General features: G+C 43.8%; 1 protein-coding gene across 1 annotated transcript; it reads left to right on the top strand.

Moving 5' to 3' along the window:
* Window positions 1-201: 201 nt before the first annotated feature.
* On the top strand, window positions 202-12,462 carry CCNE1 (cyclin E1). The gene is made up of 11 exons (XM_021541081.2): window positions 202-263; window positions 543-627; window positions 812-880; window positions 7,117-7,259; window positions 7,344-7,479; window positions 8,271-8,417; window positions 9,108-9,203; window positions 9,558-9,692; window positions 9,775-9,886; window positions 9,973-10,130; window positions 10,981-12,462. Exons 2-11 carry the CDS (start codon window positions 592-594, stop codon window positions 11,101-11,103), a joined length of 1,155 nt encoding a protein of 384 aa, XP_021396756.1. The 5' UTR covers window positions 202-263; window positions 543-591; the 3' UTR covers window positions 11,104-12,462.
* Window positions 12,463-19,708: the final 7,246 nt, after the last annotated feature.

Below are 19,708 nucleotides of genomic sequence, written 5' to 3'. Positions count from 1 at the left end.
CCCGCCCCTGCCGCGCGCGGGACCCCGCGCGTCTCCCGCGCCCCGCCGGCCCCGCCCCGGCCCGGCGGGGCCACGTGCGCGGCCGGGAGGCGGCCCCGCGCCGCCGCCGCGCGTTTAAATGTCCCGCCGGGCGCGGCCCGCGCCGTGCGCACGGACGGGAGCGGCCGCGCCGTGAGGCAGCAGCGCCCGGCGGAACCCGCCCTGCCCCACCGGCCCGGCACCCGCCGACCGCCCGCTCCCGGGCGGCAAGGGCCGGCGCGGCGGTGAGTGAGCGGCAGCGCGGGCGGGCGGGGGGCGGTGGGCGGCCGCGGGGCGGGGGGAGCCGGTGGGGCCGGTCCGGCCGCCCGTTGCGCGCCTCTGCCGGCCTTTGTGGGGGGGCTGCGGCCCGCTCGGCCCCGTTCGGCGCGGCGCTGCGGCCGGCCCGGGCGGGTGCCATGCGCCGGGAGAGGTGAGTGCCCGGGCCGCCCTGCGCGGGGCCCTGCAGGCCGGGCACCCCGAGCCGTCCGCGGCCGCCGCTCGCTCAGCTTCCCCTCTCTCCGCAGCGACTGCGCGCACGACAAGGCTCCTGCCGACGCGGGCACGGAGTCCGCCATGCGAGCCCGCAAGAGGAAAGCCGATGTGGCCACGGTGAGTGCGGGCCCGGCCCCGCGCCCTCGGCGCCTTTTGTTGGGTGCGGGCCCCACGCGGTGGGCCGGGCCGGGCCGGGTGGGCCGCGGGGCTGTGCTCCTGCGGGACCCGGCCTGTGTCACAGCTGCCAACAGCTGCTTGTCCCGCCGCCTGTGCTCCGGAAATCATGTGTCGCTTCTTGTAGTTCTTACAGGATCCTGATGAAGAAATTGCCAAAATGGAGATGACTAGAAAAAAGCCGTGTGAAAAACAGGTAATTGAATTTGCTTTATATGTAAATATTGTAGTCTTGCTTAACCCTGCACTTACTTTGCAGTACCTCATTTTTTATGGCAGTGTGGTGAAACAGGTCTGCTTCTGCTACATGCTGCATAGCAGTTGAGGGACTGTTGGCCCTGGTTGATGATGGAGTGTGCAGAACAACACAGTTCATATTTCAATACAGTTTTAAAGCCTTTGTAAGATATAAGGCCTGTCTTGGTCTGAGGCATCATGTTAATGCTGAAGTGTATTCACCTGTCCTGGGGTTGCAAAGGTGCACCTGTCAAGCCTTTGGACTTATTCTGCATGAGGTGCAAAAGTACAGTCATGTGCTTATGCACCTTGTACCTGTGCTCCTTAAGCAAGCAGACAGAATCATCTCTTGAAGTGGTTCTCTTTGGAGCTGTGTCTCTACTTCTTTGTCATCTGGGAAAGAGGAAAGTGTCCCCTTTTTCCTGTTGACAAGGGTAATTATTAGACAGGCTAAGTAAGGAGTTCTTGGTTAGAACCTGGAAGTGTGTACTAGATACTCATGGTATAGTAAAACAGGCTTTGTTTCTCTGCAGAGCAAAGGAATATTGCTATAAAGTTGCTCTACGTGTGAAAATTAGTCCTGCGGTGGAGGTTGATAGTGACCATTGCCAACTTTCTCAGCAAGACATGTAGAATGAATCAACTTAAAAAGTCAAAACTCACTTTACTGGTGTCCTCTAGTTCCATTTGTGTGCTTTCCATAGTCTTGAAAGAGCAGATGCTTTTGGGATCTCTGTTGGATGCTGTGTGATGTTGAAAGCATGATGCTTTTGTACCTTGAGTAGCCTGTGTCCTGGAATAGGTTCATTCCCCTCCTTTTTCCCCTGAACACGTGCACTCCTGCTCAGTCACTGTCACTCCAGCCTGTCACTGCACACACAGGGTGATGGTGAAGTTGTGGAAGTCGTGCTCAGGGTGTGCTGCCTGTCCTCATTTGGTAGGTGAGGCAATGCAGAATGTGGCTCATCTAACCCAAAGTGGCAGCTGGAAGTTCTAAGACTGAAGTGCTTCCATAACAGATGGGCATCATTGTTTGGAATGGCCTCTGCTTGTTGCAACTGCGTACACTAGTTATCAGTCAACATATTAAGCAGGGCTCAAATGGTGAGCATTTAATGAGGGGATCTCTCCTTCCCTTCTGTCTTTCTTTTGCACAGTATATTAAACTAATTTCTCACTTCTGACAAGGAAGAGCTGCCTGTCCTTCACTGCAACTTTCTCCTTCACCAGAAGATTCATTCTGTTTAAACTGAGCAAGGCCTTCTCGTGCATGTTTATTGCATAATAATAAGGTATTTCTTAGAAAATCTCAATGGGGACCCAGTTTTACTGTCTTCCAGAAAGACAGTGGAAGGAAACTTGAAGTATCTTTTGCATATGTTGACCTTCAGTTTTCAAAGCAGATAAAGACTTCCAGTTTTGTCTCCTTGTTTGTACTCTTGGCTTGATAGCCATTTAGTGTTACTTCAGTATGGATAGGTAAACTAAAACTTAGATAATATAGGTAGTACACATCAAAAATATTTTCTTGGGAATTTTTCAAGGTAATTATAGTATGCTGGTAGAATTTGACCCTTTCATTCTATAAACAATAAATAATATCATGCCTATATCTTTCCCTACAGAGATCAGGTATTTTTGTTGTGACAAAGTAGCCAGATTGTTCCAGATCTGGTTAAAAAAGCTAACATTTGGCTGCACAGTGGCAGCTCTTCAGTCTGTGGTGTGACACAAGCTATTCTCTGATATAAATTGCCATGGACCACTAATGAGAATATGTTTACGGTTCCAGCAGCAGTATAGCAGGCTGGAATGATAGCCAGGGCGACAGTTATTCTGTGGAGACACGACAGTTCTAAAATGCAAGCAGCTATAAATCCACTGCAGCCTATACCACATGACTTCTGCATTAAATAAATTGTTTACTGACACTAGCTTATCCACAAGGCAAAATATCAGAGTCACATCCCACTTTATGACATCTTCATAGTCAATTCATTAGTTTGCTTCTGTGGAACATAAGGCCTCAGTTCTTAATTAGGATGCCGTTACCCTTTATGTGATGAAAGGGTGGCTATATCATCAGGTCTGTGACAGCAGAATATTGTATAAATTCTGTGTTTGATTTTGGAGAACTGGCACTGCTGTAATTCTGCTAGCAATTCTCATACTAATTCTGGCTGCTTTGTGGGGATGAATACACTTGTGAGGCTCCATGTAAAACAAAATTCATCTAACTAGATTAGAATAATCTGTGTAATTGTGATACAAGTTGCATGATCACCTCCATATAAAGTGAAAAATTGAATCTATAAGTTAGTTCCTTTAGATGAAACTAGCTAATGCTTTCACATGTGAACGTGGAGTAAACTCTCATGAAGGAGTTTTGATCAGTTTCTCACTAGATGTTTTTCAGAATCTGATGTTAGCATTGTCAGAGTGTTTCACCTAAGTGTTTTGAAAGTAGCCTCAGAAAGTTTATTTTGCTAATGTAGATTAACTTTTGAAGATTCAATTAAAAAACCAAACAAAACAAAGCCCACAAAAAAGGAGTCTAAACTATATACATGTTGAGAACTGACTTGGCTTAATCTGGTTCAGGACATTTTAAACGAGTAGACACTCATAAACTATCCCAATAGGATTGGACCCACTTAATAGTGTGAGCTGCTATTTTCTATCCTGTTTGCTAAATCTGGAATTCCTTTCTGATGCAAAGAAAAATTACTTCAAAGCAATGCAGTTTATGAGTGAAAAATGGCTAGAATTATAGGTCTTGCTATTTCTGATGGGCAAACTAAGGCTGTGGACTTGGAAGTGATACCATTGTCTATGGTATAAGGTGCTGCTTTTAGGGTGACAAACAGGCCTGTTCCCCTGCCATTGATTTCCATGCTGAGAAACCTCTGATGTTGCTGTTTGAATGTAGTTCTGTCATTCTTTTCCTTCTGCTGCACTCCTTGCTTGTCAGTAGAAGCTCATTCTGGTGACTCCTAACTCACATTGAGGTGCCCAAGTGTTTCAGCAGTTTGTATTTTTAGGTGTTTCTTCTTCACTGAAGACCCTGCCTGGCCTTTAACCAGTAACCCCAGTGGTTGACCTGCTGTTTTGTGTCTGATCTATATCCTGAAGGTTGTTCAAAAATATTGTTTTCTATGAATATTTGATGTATCAGTGAATGGTGACATGCTGCAGGAAACTGAGGTCTGCTAATGTTTGAGCTTTAAAAAGACTCCCACTTCTGAACTTCTCGGTTTTCTCTGTTGGGAACTGTATGGGATTGGATGCTCTAATGGTCTTATAACCCACCTTCTTCCTCTTGGTACCTCTCCTCCTAATGAGCCTTCTGAGGTGCTTTTTTCCTCCAGTCTGTCTCTTACTCTTAGGTCTGAGATTGAGATCAGCATCTGATTAGTTGCTTCTGTACCTGGAACATTTCTGTGGTGTCACCAAGCTTTCTTGCTGAGCTCCATACAGATTTGAAGAGGCCATTCTCCCCACTGCTGTGTTTGCTTCTGTTCTACTGCAGCTCGTGTTTGTCTCAGAAGTAAGCCCAGGACTGTAGCGTTTCCTCTGCTAGACTGCACAGATTCTGGGTAATAGCTGTTGCTTTCTGACAGGTCTTCACTTTTGGATTGGCTCTGTGCAAGCCCAAAGGAAGTTCTTAATGGTTTCTTTATACCCTCCCCATCTTAAACTGTTCCTTTTTTCAGTGGTGGCTCCTATTTCCTTACAATTGCAGTGTGGGGTAATGCAATTTCTTGATAGTGTTTCTTGCTTTCGATTGAGTGTCTTGCTAAATCTGTTTTAAAGATTCAAGAGCCTGATTGATATGTTCATTCTCTCAACCAAAATCTGTGCCAGAGTTATGGTGCTCCCTTACCCCCACTAATTAATTCCTGTCTCCTTCCCCATAGGCTGCTTTCTTTTGAGGCCCTGCACGTTAGTTTCATTCTTGTCTCCAGCTGAGCTTTGTACTTGTTGTGTTGCTCACATCTTTTCCCCAATGTCTTGTTAAGTGACATTATGTTGTTGAAAACTTTGTTTTCCCTTCTTTTCAAAACACCTAAGAGGCTCTTGAACTTTGATTTCTGTTTCCTTATGGAAAATTGAGGGTGGTGAAATATCTTTAGTATTGCTGCATGTGATGTGTCTGAGAGCTTTGTGAGGAAGTCTCTTGTCCTTCAGAAGCTGCTGGTGTAGTAGGCACCTTTAAATAGATACTGTATAATCTACTGCTTTTCTGTTTGCTGATTAACTGATAAGACAGCACTTCTCCAAAGGCTGTTGGCAGCTGGGCTTGCTGTGCAGTTTGGAGAACAAAGTGTGACTAAAGTCTAGTTTTGAGGGAGGACAAAAATTAACTTTAAGCAATGCTGATGCAACATTTTCATTCAAACTTTCAGTTTGTGAGGAGTCTGTAATTTTTAAGATAAGGAATACTATTCCCTTGTTTTGCCTCCTCCCCACCCAAATTAAATCCTGGCATGGCTGGGTATGTAGTTATGCTGTATTTGCATGTAGAACTCCCAAGAAGAAAGAAGACTGATCTGTGTGTCAGTAATTCAAAGTGCAAAGCAGTCTTAGCTGTGAGAGAGCTGCAAAATGTGGTTTTTGTTTCATCAAGTCAGTGGCTTCTGTTTGTGAAACTGGTGCAGGAAGGAGCCATTTTGCTGGAAAGTGATGTCAGATGGCAAAAATCAGCTGTGGAAGCTTTCTTGCAAGAGGCAAAGTTTCACATGGTGTTTTACTTGATAGTGCCTAATGATTCTTCTGAACTTGTTTTTAATTTTTTTTAGCACATTAGAAATCTGTTGGGGAGTTCTGTCCTTTTAGTAGTGCAGAACTGATCAATTTGCAGTAAGATGGCTGACTTCAGTCTTAAACAGAAATGTCAAATTTTGATTTGCTTAGGCATGGTGACACGGTGCTGGCTTTGTATTCTACTGCAAATAAAGTAGTGTTTTCCTGGGGCACTGTGTGAAGCGTACAAGATCCTGTTAAAGAGTTAGATGGTAGAAGAGTAAACCTAGATTTAAGTTCTGGTCCAAATAAAGTGTTCTAGGTTTAAATTCTGGTCCAAATGCCAGGTGAAGTTTTGAATATCTGATGTTTGCAGACCAGGGCAGAATTTGGTGTATTAAATTATCAGCTTGATAGTTCAGTAGCAATTGTTTAACATGTACTTGGCTGTATTCTGAAAATCGGGTCATATGTGCTTTGGGTTTTTAGTTTAACTCTGCTAAATGAATGAGTACAAAATCCTACAAACTATTTTGCTGTGTTTACCATCTGAGATGCTTTGCATGAAAGCATGGCTTCAGGCATATTATCTACATATTCCTTACCAGAAATGTTGACCTCATTTTTGGGTCTTTGAGTTCCATCTGCTTGTTCTTTACCTGAGGGTAAGTATATTTTTGGTAAAAAAAAAAACACAGCATGAGAGTAGGAGGTTCTGACATGGGTATCTTTCCATGAAACAGTTGTGGGCCTTCAAAAGAGCAGGGTGAATGTTCTTCAGCTTTAGTTCCAAACTTTCTCTACTGTGCATATTATAAGCAAAATCCCCTCTACTCAGCTCAGGTGAGGCCACATCTGTAGTGTTGTGTCCAGTTGTGGGCTCCCCAGTGAAAAAAGACTTGAGCATACAAGAAAGGTCCATTAAGGTAATTTGGGAACCAGAACATCTTGCTGATAAGGAAAGGATGAGGAAGCTGGGGCTGTTTAGCCAGGTGAGAAGGTCTGTGGGGATTTGTGTCAATTGTTTATAACTATTTGAAGGGAAGATATAAAGAAGGTGGAGCTAAGCTCTTTGTGTGATGGGACAAGAGGAGATGAACACACTGAAGCAGAAGAGGTTCCCTGAGTATCATGGAATGCTTTTTACTGTGAGGGCAGCCAAGCATGGCACAGGTTGTCCAAAATAGTTCTGGTGTCTCCATCCTTGAAGATACTCTGAAGTCTTCTGTTTGTGGTCCTGTGCAACTGGCTCTTGGTGGCCCTGTGTGAGCAGGGAGCTTGATGAAAAGACCTGGAGATGCCTGCCAGCCTCCGCCATTCTGTGATTCTGTGCAGTTCAAAGAGATAAGACATTGGCAAGAAACTGTGACAGAAGTTACGAGTGTTACATATCTACAACTAAAACAATGACTTTAAAAAGCACAGTGTAAAATCTCCTGTTTGACTTGCCAGAAGTCCTGGAATAACATCCACGAGCATGCCCACATGCTGATCCCCACGCCGGATAAAGACGACGATCCTGTTCACGTCGATTATTCACGCTTTGTCCATCTGAGCGTTGTTCCCACCAGAGCCTCCCCACTGCCAGCTCTAGGGTGAGTGTGCTGGGCTGCCGCTGCTCTGCCTTCCTCCTGTTAATTATCAGTCATGATCCAAGACTAAACACTGATCTCTTTTAGCTGGGCAAGCAAGGATGATGTATGGAAAAACATGATAAACAAAGAAGAGACCTATGTGCGGGATAAATTCTACTTGCAAAGGCACCCCCAGCTACAGCCTAAAATGAGAGCCGTCCTTCTAGACTGGCTTATGGAGGTAAGCTTTTCTGTGCTTGTGAGCGTTTCAAGTGTGCTTTTGTTGAAGTGCACTAATAACTGTCATGAGTGCACTTCAGGAGCATGTTTAGCTCCAGATACTTGTCTTCATGTTAAATTTTGTCAATGAATGACACCAAACTTAAAGAATATATGATTTACTGAGCTGATGATTTGCAGACTGTCAATACATTCTGTTACTCATTTAGATTGATAGTAGGCAATAATCAATTTGTCCCTAAAACAGGGTAAGCTTTTAAGGTCACACTGCAGACAAAGGCTGAACAAATAGTTACAAAAGTCACTGTTAGAAGGAAGGTGGGAAGCTCAGATCAGATCCATCTTCCAGCCTTTTTGTCTGTTTTTGTCATGCAGAATGTGCTACAGCTCCTCTTGTGTCTGAGTCTGTTTCACTATTTGGATGACTTGGTGGCATAATCCCTATTCTTAAACAGCTTGTGAGAATTTTCTCTTCTGAGGTGTTGGAGTGATGGATCTTTGCAAAAAATGAGGAACTGATGTTCTGACATTGTTGGAACATGTGCTTGCATTTCCTAGAAGGGTTTTCACTGTGGTCTGTTTTTGTTCTTGAAAGTTATTGTAATGGCAGTCATCTTGTGTCAAAGGAAACTGTTTAACTCTTGCAGTTAAAATGTTACTTCACAATAGCAGTGAAGTAGAAAGCCAATATAAATTTTGTCTATCTTATGCTTTTTTTTTAAATACATATGTAACATCTAGTTTTGACTTTAACACTGTTCTTGACCTTTGTAATCTCTATTGTCTCTCCAGGTTTGTGAAGCCTACAAACTTCATAGAGAAACTTTTTATTTAGCACAAGATTTCTTTGATCGCTTTATGGCAACACAACAGGATGTTGTAAAAACACTCTTGCAGCTTATTGGTGTCACTTCTCTATTCATAGCAGCAAAGCTTGAGGTAAGTGTCTCCAGCTTTGCTTACCATAAAAATGTGAATAGATGCAGCACACTTATTGGATGCTGGACAGATTGTGGAAAGCTTTATGGAGTTACTTGCTATCATTTTTTTCAAATGGAAGACAGAACAAAGATTTTTTTTTTTCAACATGCCTTTTTTTTTAGAAGTGGGTAAAATTATGCTGTGATATTAGCTAGTTTTCTCATTAGAGAATTCAGTGTTGGAATAAATCTTAAGTTTTAGTTGCAGTTGCTAAATGAATTTTTGGCTGGCTGCTGTATACAGAGACCACTTGTTGCAATTTCATTGCAACAGAGTACCTACTGCATGATAGTCTGAGCTATTATTGACTGGAGCAATTTGAACTACTAAAATACCCAGTGCTTTTTAAGTTCTTAGTCATTTAAGAGAGCTGCTGTTCAGTCTGTTCTTAAGCAAGAGATAAAAGGCCTTTTCTTTAGGATGCTTAAAAAAATCTTGATGTCAGTTAGGATACAATCACAGTGGTGCTGTAGTAAAACAATGCAGGTTTGTGCTGATCCATCCAAAGTGAGAGTTGAAGGCTATGATGAACAAGAAATCTGTCTATTAAAGGCAGAGAGCACAGGATTTAGAATGCGGGGATAAGGAACACATGAGACTAGTTGCAGCCTGTTCCACAAATTAAATATTTGATCTCCCGTCTTTCAGGAAATTTATCCACCAAAGTTGCACCAATTTGCCTATGTTACGGATGGAGCCTGTACAGAAGATGAAATCATCAGTATGGAATTGATAATTATGAAGGTAATATTTACAAGTGGAATTAGTTTGTAAAAATATATAGCACAATCAGACTAAAAGCAGAGCTTCTCAGTTAATCTTAGGTGCTGCTAAGAGGCACAATTTTTCGTACTAATTAGAAAGTAGTGTTTTCTTTAGGTAACAAGTGATCTAAAGCATCCACCAGGATGTGTGTAGTAACAAAATTATTTGTTCCCTGACTATCAGCAGGAAGAGCTACAGGAAAGTATTTGGTTTGCATTTTCTAAAGATGCCTTAACCAGCTGGGATTAGAGTTTGTGATTGCTTAACCATCTTGCATGGTTTAAGTTAGGAACTTAATTTTAATTGAAGTCTTGTGTATGTCTGTTCTTTCAGGCTCTTAATTGGAACTTAAATCCACTGACAGTTGTATCGTGGCTAAACATTTACCTGCAAGTTGCATATTTAAATGATCTGTATGAGGTAATGCTGCCACAGTATCCACAGCAGATATTTGTACAAATAACAGAGGTAAGACTGTTTTCCTTCAAATGCTGTTTCACCTGGAAAAGTGTTTTTCTGTCAGGCTTACTAAACATCTGTTTTCTTTTAGCTCTTGGATCTCTGTGTGCTGGATATTGGCTGGTTGGAATATACCTATGGAATACTTGCAGCTTCTGCTTTGTATCACTTCTCTTCATCTGAGTTGATGCAGAAAGTTTCAGGTATTGGCATTTATAGACTTAAATCTTGTGTGTTGACAAATATTATGTCTTCATTCAGGCAGATAAGTATGTGTCCTGTGTTGCAGGTTATGAATTCTGTGAGATTGAGGACTGTGTGAAATGGATGGTCCCGTTTGCCATGGCTCTGAGGGAAGTAGGAAGCTCCAAACTCAAACACTTTAGTGGGATACCTCCTGAAGATTTGCACAATATACAGATACACATTAACAGCTTTGATTTGCTGGTATGTATGTGCAGAATGGAGACCAAAAACCTGTCTGTAAAGTCTCTGAAGTCTTGTTTCTTTGGTTAGGACATACAGTCAACTTAAGAGAAGCATGAACAGATTGAGAGTGAGTGTATTGATATGATAAAAGGCATAAGCTTGTAGTCCTGATCCAAAATTCTTGAGACAAAGACTTTTCTTAGTACTGTCTTGTTCAGTATTTAGTTTAAAAAGATGATTCTCAGCCTCTCATATCAAAAGCATATAATTACCCTAGAAATCGGAAGCATTTTGCTATCCTTTGGGATACTTCAAGTACCATGTGTTAGACCTTTCTCTCTAGGAAATACCACTAATATAGTCTTGTCTGATCCAGATAAAAATAAAGATTGATCACTTGAGAGACTGAGCTAGTGTGACTGTTATGTGACAGTGGTCATTGATAAGCAGTGGTTTTTAGTGTGAGAAACTTGCAGAGAATGAGAATTTTGTTCAACGAATTGTGGTTTCAGCTGTTGAGGTTAGTTTTTCTCTTTAGGTTATTGAATTCTAGGTAGAAGTTAAAGTTCTTCCTGCTCAATTGTTTCTGCATTTTGCTTTCTTGAAGGTACAGGAGTGCTTGTATGTTATGAGTGCTTAATGCTAATCATCAGATTCCAAAAACTAATACTGATCACGGAATCGTACTACAAGTAACTACTGTGTACTGTGTGATTTATCATTTACTGTTTGAAGGGTTAGATATGGATATATGCATATGCTTTTCCAAATGAACAACCTATCAGATTATAAAACACTAAATTCTATTGATCTGTTCCATAGACACACCAGAGTAAAGATTTTTTTTTTCTTTCTCATGTGGTTTCAGGACAGAGCTCAAGCAAAACAAGCCATATTGGCTGAACAAAATAGGACTTCACCTTTCCCCACTGGTGTCCTTACACCACCACAAAGTAGCAAGAAACTGTCTTCTGGACTGCAATCAATATGACTTTAGGGACTGGTGACAGACAATTTTGCTGAAGTGCCTGTTCTGCTGGTTTTAGCTCCTGCTCCATTACAGAAATGCTGCCAGTGAAGTTCATAAGCTTTCTCGGAATCTGAAAAGGAAACCTTACTTTCATGTGACGGAAGATTTTCTATTTGAAATAGTTTTATTGAATGTTAAAATATTTTAAAGAAATGGATCAAGTACACCAGCCACTTGAAAGAACACTGAAGTGTGCTCCAGATGCTGCTATGGAGGGTGATGCTTGATCAACTGTTCAAAAAAGGGCTTGAAGTTTAGATTAGTTTACTGTGCCTGTTTGTCCTTTGGGTAATCTGCAGATTTCTGTCCCTTGTTGACAAATGGGCAAAAAGTGCTGTGGAAGACAACATTTCAAAGCCTCTTTTTTGAATGGTTGGCTTACAACTTGATGCCTTTTTAAAAAACTCTTTTATTGTAAAAGCTGCTATGTCTCTGTGTATTCATTTTTAATAAAAATGCTGTCTAAGACAGCTGGTTTTATGTATATTTCTATATTTCTTTTAACTATGATCAGTTAAGGCTTTTTCAGACTGTGACCATTAATAATTGTGGGAGTTGGGGATGAGTAGTGTAGTAAGTATTGCTTATTTATTCACCACTATTGGCTTATCCATGGAAACTTTGTGTGGATACTAAGGTAAAATTGTCATGTTGGGCTACTTGGATTTCCTCTAGCCAGCTACAGGAGGCTGGGAAGGGGATAATAAACATGACAAGTACATGAGGAATGCTTCCTTAACATTCTGTAATGATTAGCTTACTGGGAAATTCTTGAATCAGGTTGTCTGGACTGTTACCCTAAGGTGAGCAGTAGGACAAGTCTACCTCTTCCTAAAAAATAATTCAAACATTAGGTGTTTGGCACAGTATTTGACAAACAGTCATGTGTGCAGAGTTTAATTTTGGAGAGGTATGTGCCTTGTTACTGTGAAATCTTTGACCTTTGCATTGTCTGAGAATCACAGAGGTCCTAGTGGGACATTTTCTGGAAACTCATGGTTCTGGAGAAGAGGGGAGCACAGAAATAAATGGTTTTTTTTTTTGCCTGCTTTTTCGTGCTTGCTTTGAAGGACTGTTCAATAACATTGAAAGCTTTTGTGAGACTATCAGGGTTCATCATGTCCTGCTGCAGATAACATTTAATATTTCAGGAAGCTCCCATTATGTTGTTGGCTAGAATTTTTTAAAACAATAGTTCCCAGCAAGGTTGCTTCTTATTATTTTTTTAAGTTATTCTGCTATTTTCTCTTCCCTGACCCAGTATTCTGATAAATGTTAAAGCTTTAATGTAATAAAAATGCCTGTGGTAATTAATGGTAAGCAAGTTCTTTGGTGCTGCTGGCTTTTTTCCTTGCAATGAATGGTTGGTTATAAGTTCTGTGTTAACAAGTGCAAATGTGAACTGAACATGTTTGCTGGTGCCAGTTTAGAGGGGTTTTAATTTCTCAGAGAATTGCATGTCCTAGACAAAGGGGATGTAATTTTTTGCTGATTATTGAGGATTTGCCAAGACATATTTTGGTGCTTTGTCCTTAAATGTAGAACACAAAATGGGGGTAGGTGAAGGAAACTAATCCTCCTGAAAGGTAGTGTCTAGGCTTAATTCCTAAATCGGCAACCATGCTTCAGTGCTAGGTCTTTTGGTGTTTATTTTCAGATCTTAGTCCCTTTTGGATGTTTCACAACAAAATTGCAATTCTGTTTTTTAATTTCTAATTGTCCTTTTAAAAATGGGGATTGCATTTAACTGTTCAAGAAAATGTCCTGTAGGAATATTAGAGATATGGTAAACTCTTTCAGTTTAAGCTAAATATCTAACTATGCTTAATACCTGTGTAAGAGTGAATGTAGATGTTCCATGTATTTCTGGGCTGTGTGGAAAGCCAGGATCTGGGAGATAGATACACATGTGAATTAAACTTGTTCAGACAACAGGCCTCTCTCCAAATGTGACCTCTGCTTCAGATGGTAATCCTGTTAATTTGACAGTTCTTTCTTTTGTGAAAGGTCAGCTCCCTATTCTGATGGAAGGCAGTGTGTTCAGAGCATGGAGATGGTGGCTTTGCAGCTCCCCAGGTAGGAATGCAGTCATGTCCCAGCTGGGGGGACTTACCTTGAGTGCTATTTTCTTACTGTCTCACTTTCTATAAAAACAGTTTCTGGTTTTCTGTTGCAACACATGGATACTGTCTTGTCTGTCTGGTGCTGCCTGTCTAGGGTAGCTTGAAAAAAAAAATGGCATTGGTTACCATGAGCTGAAAAGAAGCTTTTTAGGGAAGAAGAGTGCCGGTAATTTTAAGGAAGATAGTTGTCCCTATTAGAAAAAAGCCAACCACCTCCAAGAGGGAGTTTCCTCCCTATTTCTTTGCTTGTGAATCCTCTTCTAGATTTTGTTCCTGGCCTAGTCTGGTGGAGGGGGAAGTAAGCTCTGCCTGGCTAGGTAAGAGAAAAAGGTCTTGGGGTGTTTGGGCAGAAGTTTGTCCAAAGAAGATAGGCTGGTACCAAATATTATATTCCTGCAGGCTCTGACCTCAGATGTGTTCCCCAGAGGTGGGGAGAGGCCTCCAGGGGGGAACAGCCCCAGGATGATGCAGAGGGGCAGCACTGGGCAATCCTGAGAAAGCAATTTCACTATGCAGTGCTGCACACTCCTCAACTGGAAACTGTATCTCCTTAATAGCTCCAGACCAGCATAAAGCATGCTGCAAAGTAAATTGAATTTGCAGTAACCCAGGTGGTGCATGATTATCTTCTCCTGAAAGGTTTGTCATAACAATGCATCAAACCCTCACCTTGGTCTGAAAGCTGGGGGCATCAGAGAAACTGAACAACAGAAATGAATTCAGTACTAATTTTGCATTACTGCTACTGTAAAATTAGAAGTTGGGGGTTGCTGTGGGTGTATTGAAGGAAATAACCCCAAATGAACGAGCTGAGGCTGCAGTTGTGAGCTGGGGTGGAGGGGAACAGGGCTGGTGAGCAGAAAGGATGGAGGTATGGCAGTCTCCACTGAGTCAGCCAGCTGCTCAGCTCTTGTAAATGCTGCAGGTACCTAACAGAAATAGTTATTGGTATAAATAGTTCACAGAAATAGTTCTGCACAGCTTGTCTGCCCTAAAGCAGGAGGGTGGTTTCTCTGCTTCTATTTCTAGGTGTCAGGTCAGCACCTCCTCTTGGTTCTCAGGAATTGCAACACGAGGGCTTTATTTCATCCCTGCTTGCACAAGGTGGAGGCAAGAACCAGCCCTCAGGCCTGGCTCAGGATTCTCTCTATTCCTGGGTGCTATTTGCTGCTCACACAGCACAGCTCAGCAGCCTGGATCAAGGAGGGATTGTCCCACCACCTTGCCTGGGTGGACACTGCTTCAGCCTCACTGCCAGTGCTCGAGGCTCACAGCAGCATCTGCTCCTGGGGGGAAGTGTCAGGGTACCTGAACTTCAGCTTGGGAGTTGCCATAGCCTACAATGGGCTGTTTTCCAGGTTTTATTTGGAGTAACACCTGCAAGGTAAAGCCTTCTGGAACAGTTAGGGGTCAGTGTGCAGTGGAGCAGGGGGTTGGTGAGCATGCAGATTGACATTGGATGTACCTGCTTCCCCTTGTTTGTTAGCATGAACCTTCTGTTCTGGGGATCGGGGAGCTGCTGTCTCTAGGTATTTATCAACATGCATTTAAAGCACCAGATTATTCATACCCCATCTTCCACAAGCCTCTACCATCAAAAAAAGAGCAACACTGGCATGTGCTGTGAAATAACACAGGTTAGCTTTGTCTGGCCTTGAATTTGTTGGGGATTAAGAGCAGCTCTGCCTTGCTGGAAAGGCCAGGGGCATCTTGGCCTGGACTCTTGTGGTCTCTGTTCAGGTTTGGCATTTTAAATAGGGTATGTAGCTCTGTCATGTGCTGCATGTGGCTGGAAGCAGCAGGGCTCTTCCCCTTCTGGTCGTCCTGCCCTCACCCCAGCCGTGGGGTGGCCAGTCAAGGTGGAGAAACTCAGAGCTTTGGGGGTTGTATTTTTTTTTTGTGTGTGTCTGTGAGATGGCAGAAGAAGAGTATGTACAAATATGAGCAGACTTTCATGTCCATTTCTTGTTGTTATAGCAATTTGTGAAGCCTCTGTTTTGAAGTTAGAACTACAGTAGGGCACCCACTAGGCTTGAGTTGATGAACATTGTTTTGGTGATGGTCCTGTTCTCTTTCAGCCACGCCATCTGCAAACCAGCTTTAAAGTACAAAATGCGTTTCTCTCAAATTTTGAGTAGTCCACTATTGCCACAACTTAGATATAATCAAGCATTTAAGTAAGACTGCAGAATATTGCAATGCTATATGAGCCATCTCCTTTCTATCTCTTGAAATAAGTTTATGTCAAGCAGAAAGGGTAGGTTTGTATATGAAGCTTTTTATTTCTGCTAAAGGTGAGTTTGACATTAGAAAAAGAAAGGAAGTATTCTTTGTAGGCTGAATAAAACCAGAGATTTCAAAACTCCCCAGACTGGCATGTTTGAGGGCAAATTAGATGAGATGGCTTTCAAGGAAGGAAGGAAAACCTTTGTGATCCCAGGGGCTTCGGTCCTACAGATGCTGACAATTCAGGGGAGCAGACTGTCTACTGGAGGTGCAAATCTACTTGGAAACTGGGTTTGTTTTACCAAGCCAAACATATTTTCATGTAACTGGTATAGTAAGAAAGCAAATGTTTTTATAATGCACTGATTTTTTCTGATTTTCAGCATGGTGGCAATAATATTCAAGGAGGAAAAATTTGAACTCCTAAAGGTTTGCCTAGGATATGAGGAAAAATTGTGTGCAGCTTCTCCCACCTGGTGCTTGTTCTGTCAGATGTGCCCCAGCCCTGCTCCTGGGGTTGAGGCAAGCAGATGCCTGACAAGAACTGTCTTTATTTGAGGGGAAAAGATTTCCTCTATCAGCCTGTGCTGTTATGAGTCTCAAACTCATAAACTTCTGCCTTAGCTTGGCTGAAGAAGTAAGAGTTTTGTTGCTTTCTTAAATTCCCATGACTATTGAAAGAAGAGAAGTTACTTTGTTTATGGACAGTGGCTGGGGAGGGGAAATGCTTCTGTAAATCTAAATGCGCTTAATGTCTTTCTGGCAATACTACAGTTGGTCACTCTTCATTTAAAAATCAGTATTTGGTCACATATACTTTTATACTGTTAAGGCAACATCAAAGCACCAAATGTTTGGATCTCTCGCAAACTGTATACAGTAGCATTCCTTGAAAATGAAATTAGGGGTTTAATCAAGAGCTAAACAATTTTCCTGACAGAGAAAAGCAACAAGCCTAAATATTTTCTGGAAAATCATGCAGTTACCACATATGAGGGGTGGCTGTTTTTCCTGGTGCTAAAAGCATAGCTGGGTCTATTTTCTTCCTTTGGCAGATTCTTTTATTTCAGTACAGTCAGAAGCCCAAAGTAACTTATGTGCAGATGCTTCCAGAAAGAAGCTGTTGGTGACACAGGGATGTGAATCCACTAAAGCTGACAGGGTGAGCCTGGCTGCTCTGATTCAGGATGTTGTTTTTTTCTTAAATATGGATGGAAGAGGCCTCACATACAACTAAAAATAAATGGCTTGGCTGGAAAGAGGAGAGTAAAAATGTAATGAAACTGTGTAGGAATGTGTTTGGGCTCCTCCCAAGGCAAAAGGAGAAATAGGGACAGCTGTGATTTGCTGAGGTTATCGTGTTCAGACTCCAGTTACACAAACTTACCTATGGAGTGCTCTGTGTGCAACCAGGATAAATGGTTTGAGCTTTCTTGGATTGGATCCCAGAGCAGCAGCATCAGATGGAGAAGAGTAATTTGGTGCTTTGTTTTGTAGTTCTGTGCAAGGTGCTTGGATTTTTTTTCGTGGGGGGAGCACTCTATCAGGACACCAGCCTCTGCACCTCAGCCCAATTTTTCTACATGTCAAGAGTTATTGGCCATTACAACACTTAAAATATAACCTTTATATTTTCACCCCATTAACTATCTTCCATTTCTTACCAGATGCCAATGTCATTTTTGGACTGTACAGCTCACAGTGAGGTTTGGTTGTTACACCTGGGTTTAAGATCAGTCTGAGAATAAACAAGTTGCTTTCTCACCTCAGCCAGACCTGCCAAATGCTGCTGTCTGATGTGGGTAAAGCTGATGTTTCTGGGCTCACAGGAGGCACCCCTCTTACCTCTGCCAGAATGATGATGATGGGGATGTTATTTGAGCACAGGAGAGGGCAAATGAAAACCTTTTTACATCTCTGATTGGGAAGTCTGGTTGTCAGCCTTGTGAGAACAGAGAAAAAGGTTTTCGCTTTGGCCAAAATCCTGCAGAATGAAGAATGCTCTGAGGAAAGGTTAGCTGATCCTGCGTGGTGTTATTAGTATTCTGGGCTTCAGTCAGGAGATTAATAATAGCCACAGACAGTGTCTCTTCATATTAAAGTGTCTTCACATGAGTAGTTTGGGTGAGTGCAAAAGGACTGCAAGGCACAAGCAAGCTGTCTTGTCTCGCCCCAACTGACAATGAGTCAACACTTTAATATAAAGAGCAGACAGTTGGTAACAGTCATTAACATAACAAAGTGCCCTATAGATCACTCCAAATTCATCTGACTGTTTTTAAGCAAATGTTTTCCCCTGAGAAGTGGCAACAGAACAATTTGTTGAATGTTTTGCTGTCTGGGCCACCCTGTTCTGCTGGGAGTGGGAAAGGTGCTGCTTGTGGGATGGCTGGTCTAGAAACCCTTAATAGGGGGTGGTATTTGCTTGCAGTGACTGGGTTGGTTGTTTTATTTTAACCTTATTTCCTACAAAATCTGGACTGGGGGGGGGGGGGGGTGGGGTGGTGTTTGTGGCTCCTCTCCCCACTTCCCTGTCTCTTGGCTTCCTCCACTGGACAACTTAAAGAAGATCTGACTTCTGATAATGCAGGTAAGAAGAAAAAGGAGTCAGACAAGCTACAGTGAAAGAGCAACACAGGCTCAGCCACCGTGCTCTGTGCTTGACCACACCCTGGATGAGTGATGGTGGAGGCTCTGGTCTGGCAGGATCAAAGGTGGGAAGAGAGGAAGAAGGAATTGGGGCTGTAGCACTGGCAGTTCTGACACACATCTGACATTGAACTGGGATGAGCCGAAGAGTAGCCCCAAGGAGGGAGGAAATGCCATACACAAAAGCAGGTCTGTCACTGGTGCTCATGGAGAAATTTGCATGACTTCCTTGCATACCATTGTGCTGGGAGGATACAGGGGATGCACTGGTGCAACACACCAGGAAGCCATCCTGCATCTGCCCAGAGCAACCTGGTGGTGCTGTTGCTGTAACTTCCACGAGATCTTGGACTATGGTAGGGCTCCAGGCTTCTCCTGCCATTCCCAAGGACAGTCTGCCACTGGCAAAAGGTCTGGAAGTGCCAGCAGCTGCAGGTTGGATCCTGCTGCTTCCCGTTGGACTTCCTCCCCAGCTGCCTTCCTAATGACAAACCACCTTTCCAGGGACTGCTGTCATGGAAAGGGTTGACTCTGGAGGGGTAAACTGTGGGAGTTTGGGACGCTGTGGCTGAGTGGCACCACAGGTGAAGTTACTACAGCAGCCCAGGCAGGGGCTGGTGTGAGAGGCATCAAAAACTTACAGCACCCTGCTCTAACTGCAGAGCTGACTTTGCCGAGTTCCTGCAGGTGGATCGGCACCTCGAGGGCAGCTGCAGGCATGTGGGATTGCTGGGTTTTTTGGGGTGGCTGGGTGTGCTTTGGGGGTGGCTGGGCGTGCTTTGGGGTGGCTGTGTGTGCTTTGAGTGGCTGTGTATGCTTGGGGGTGGCTGGGTGTGCTTTGGGGATGGCTGTGTGTGCTTTGGGGTGGCTGTGTATGCTTGGGGGTGGCTGGGTGTGCTTTGGGGGTGGCTGGGTGTGCTTTGGGGGTGGCTGGGTGTGCTTTGGGGTGGCTGGGCTCTTTGGGGTGGCTGGGTGTGCTTTGGGGTAGCTGAGCTCTTTGGGATGGCTGGGTGTGCTTTGGGACCTGCTGCTCACCTGCATGAGGGAGAAACCCCAGACTCTTCCCCAGCTGTCGTGTAGAGGGCAGCCGGAGGAGCTGCTCCAGCTCCGCCTCTGCCACCACGGCGGGGTGGCCGTGCGTGCTGGCGGTCACTTCTGGGGGTGCGTGAATGTCCCTTTGTGCAGGGCTGCGCTGGGGGCTGTGCTCCCTCAGGGCTGCCAGGAGAGGGCTGGGAGAGGGGCCCGGCGGGGCAGCTCGGCGGCCCCACGCTCATCGACTTAATTGGGGCTGCGCCGGCGCTGGAGGAACGCGGGACGGCCGCGATTCTCACGGCGCGGGGAGGCTCCCGGCCGGCCAAATCATTAACGTCAATTAAGTACAGAATGTGTAGATTACTGACATGTTATTGTTAGGGCTCTAAAGGAAATATAATTAATAAAACTCCCCCCCACCCCCCAGCGAGAGGCAGCCCTTTGTGCTCCCTGCCGGCACCGTCTATCTCCTCCCGCAGCCCCACGCTCCCTCCAGCAGCCTCGGACAGCGTTAACATTTGATTCGCCGTAAAATC

The sequence above is a fragment of the Lonchura striata genome, chromosome 13, assembly GCF_046129695.1.
Source record: "Lonchura striata isolate bLonStr1 chromosome 13, bLonStr1.mat, whole genome shotgun sequence".
Taxonomy (NCBI): Eukaryota; Metazoa; Chordata; class Aves; order Passeriformes; family Estrildidae; genus Lonchura; species Lonchura striata.
This window is presented reverse-complemented; position numbering and strand designations above follow the sequence as displayed.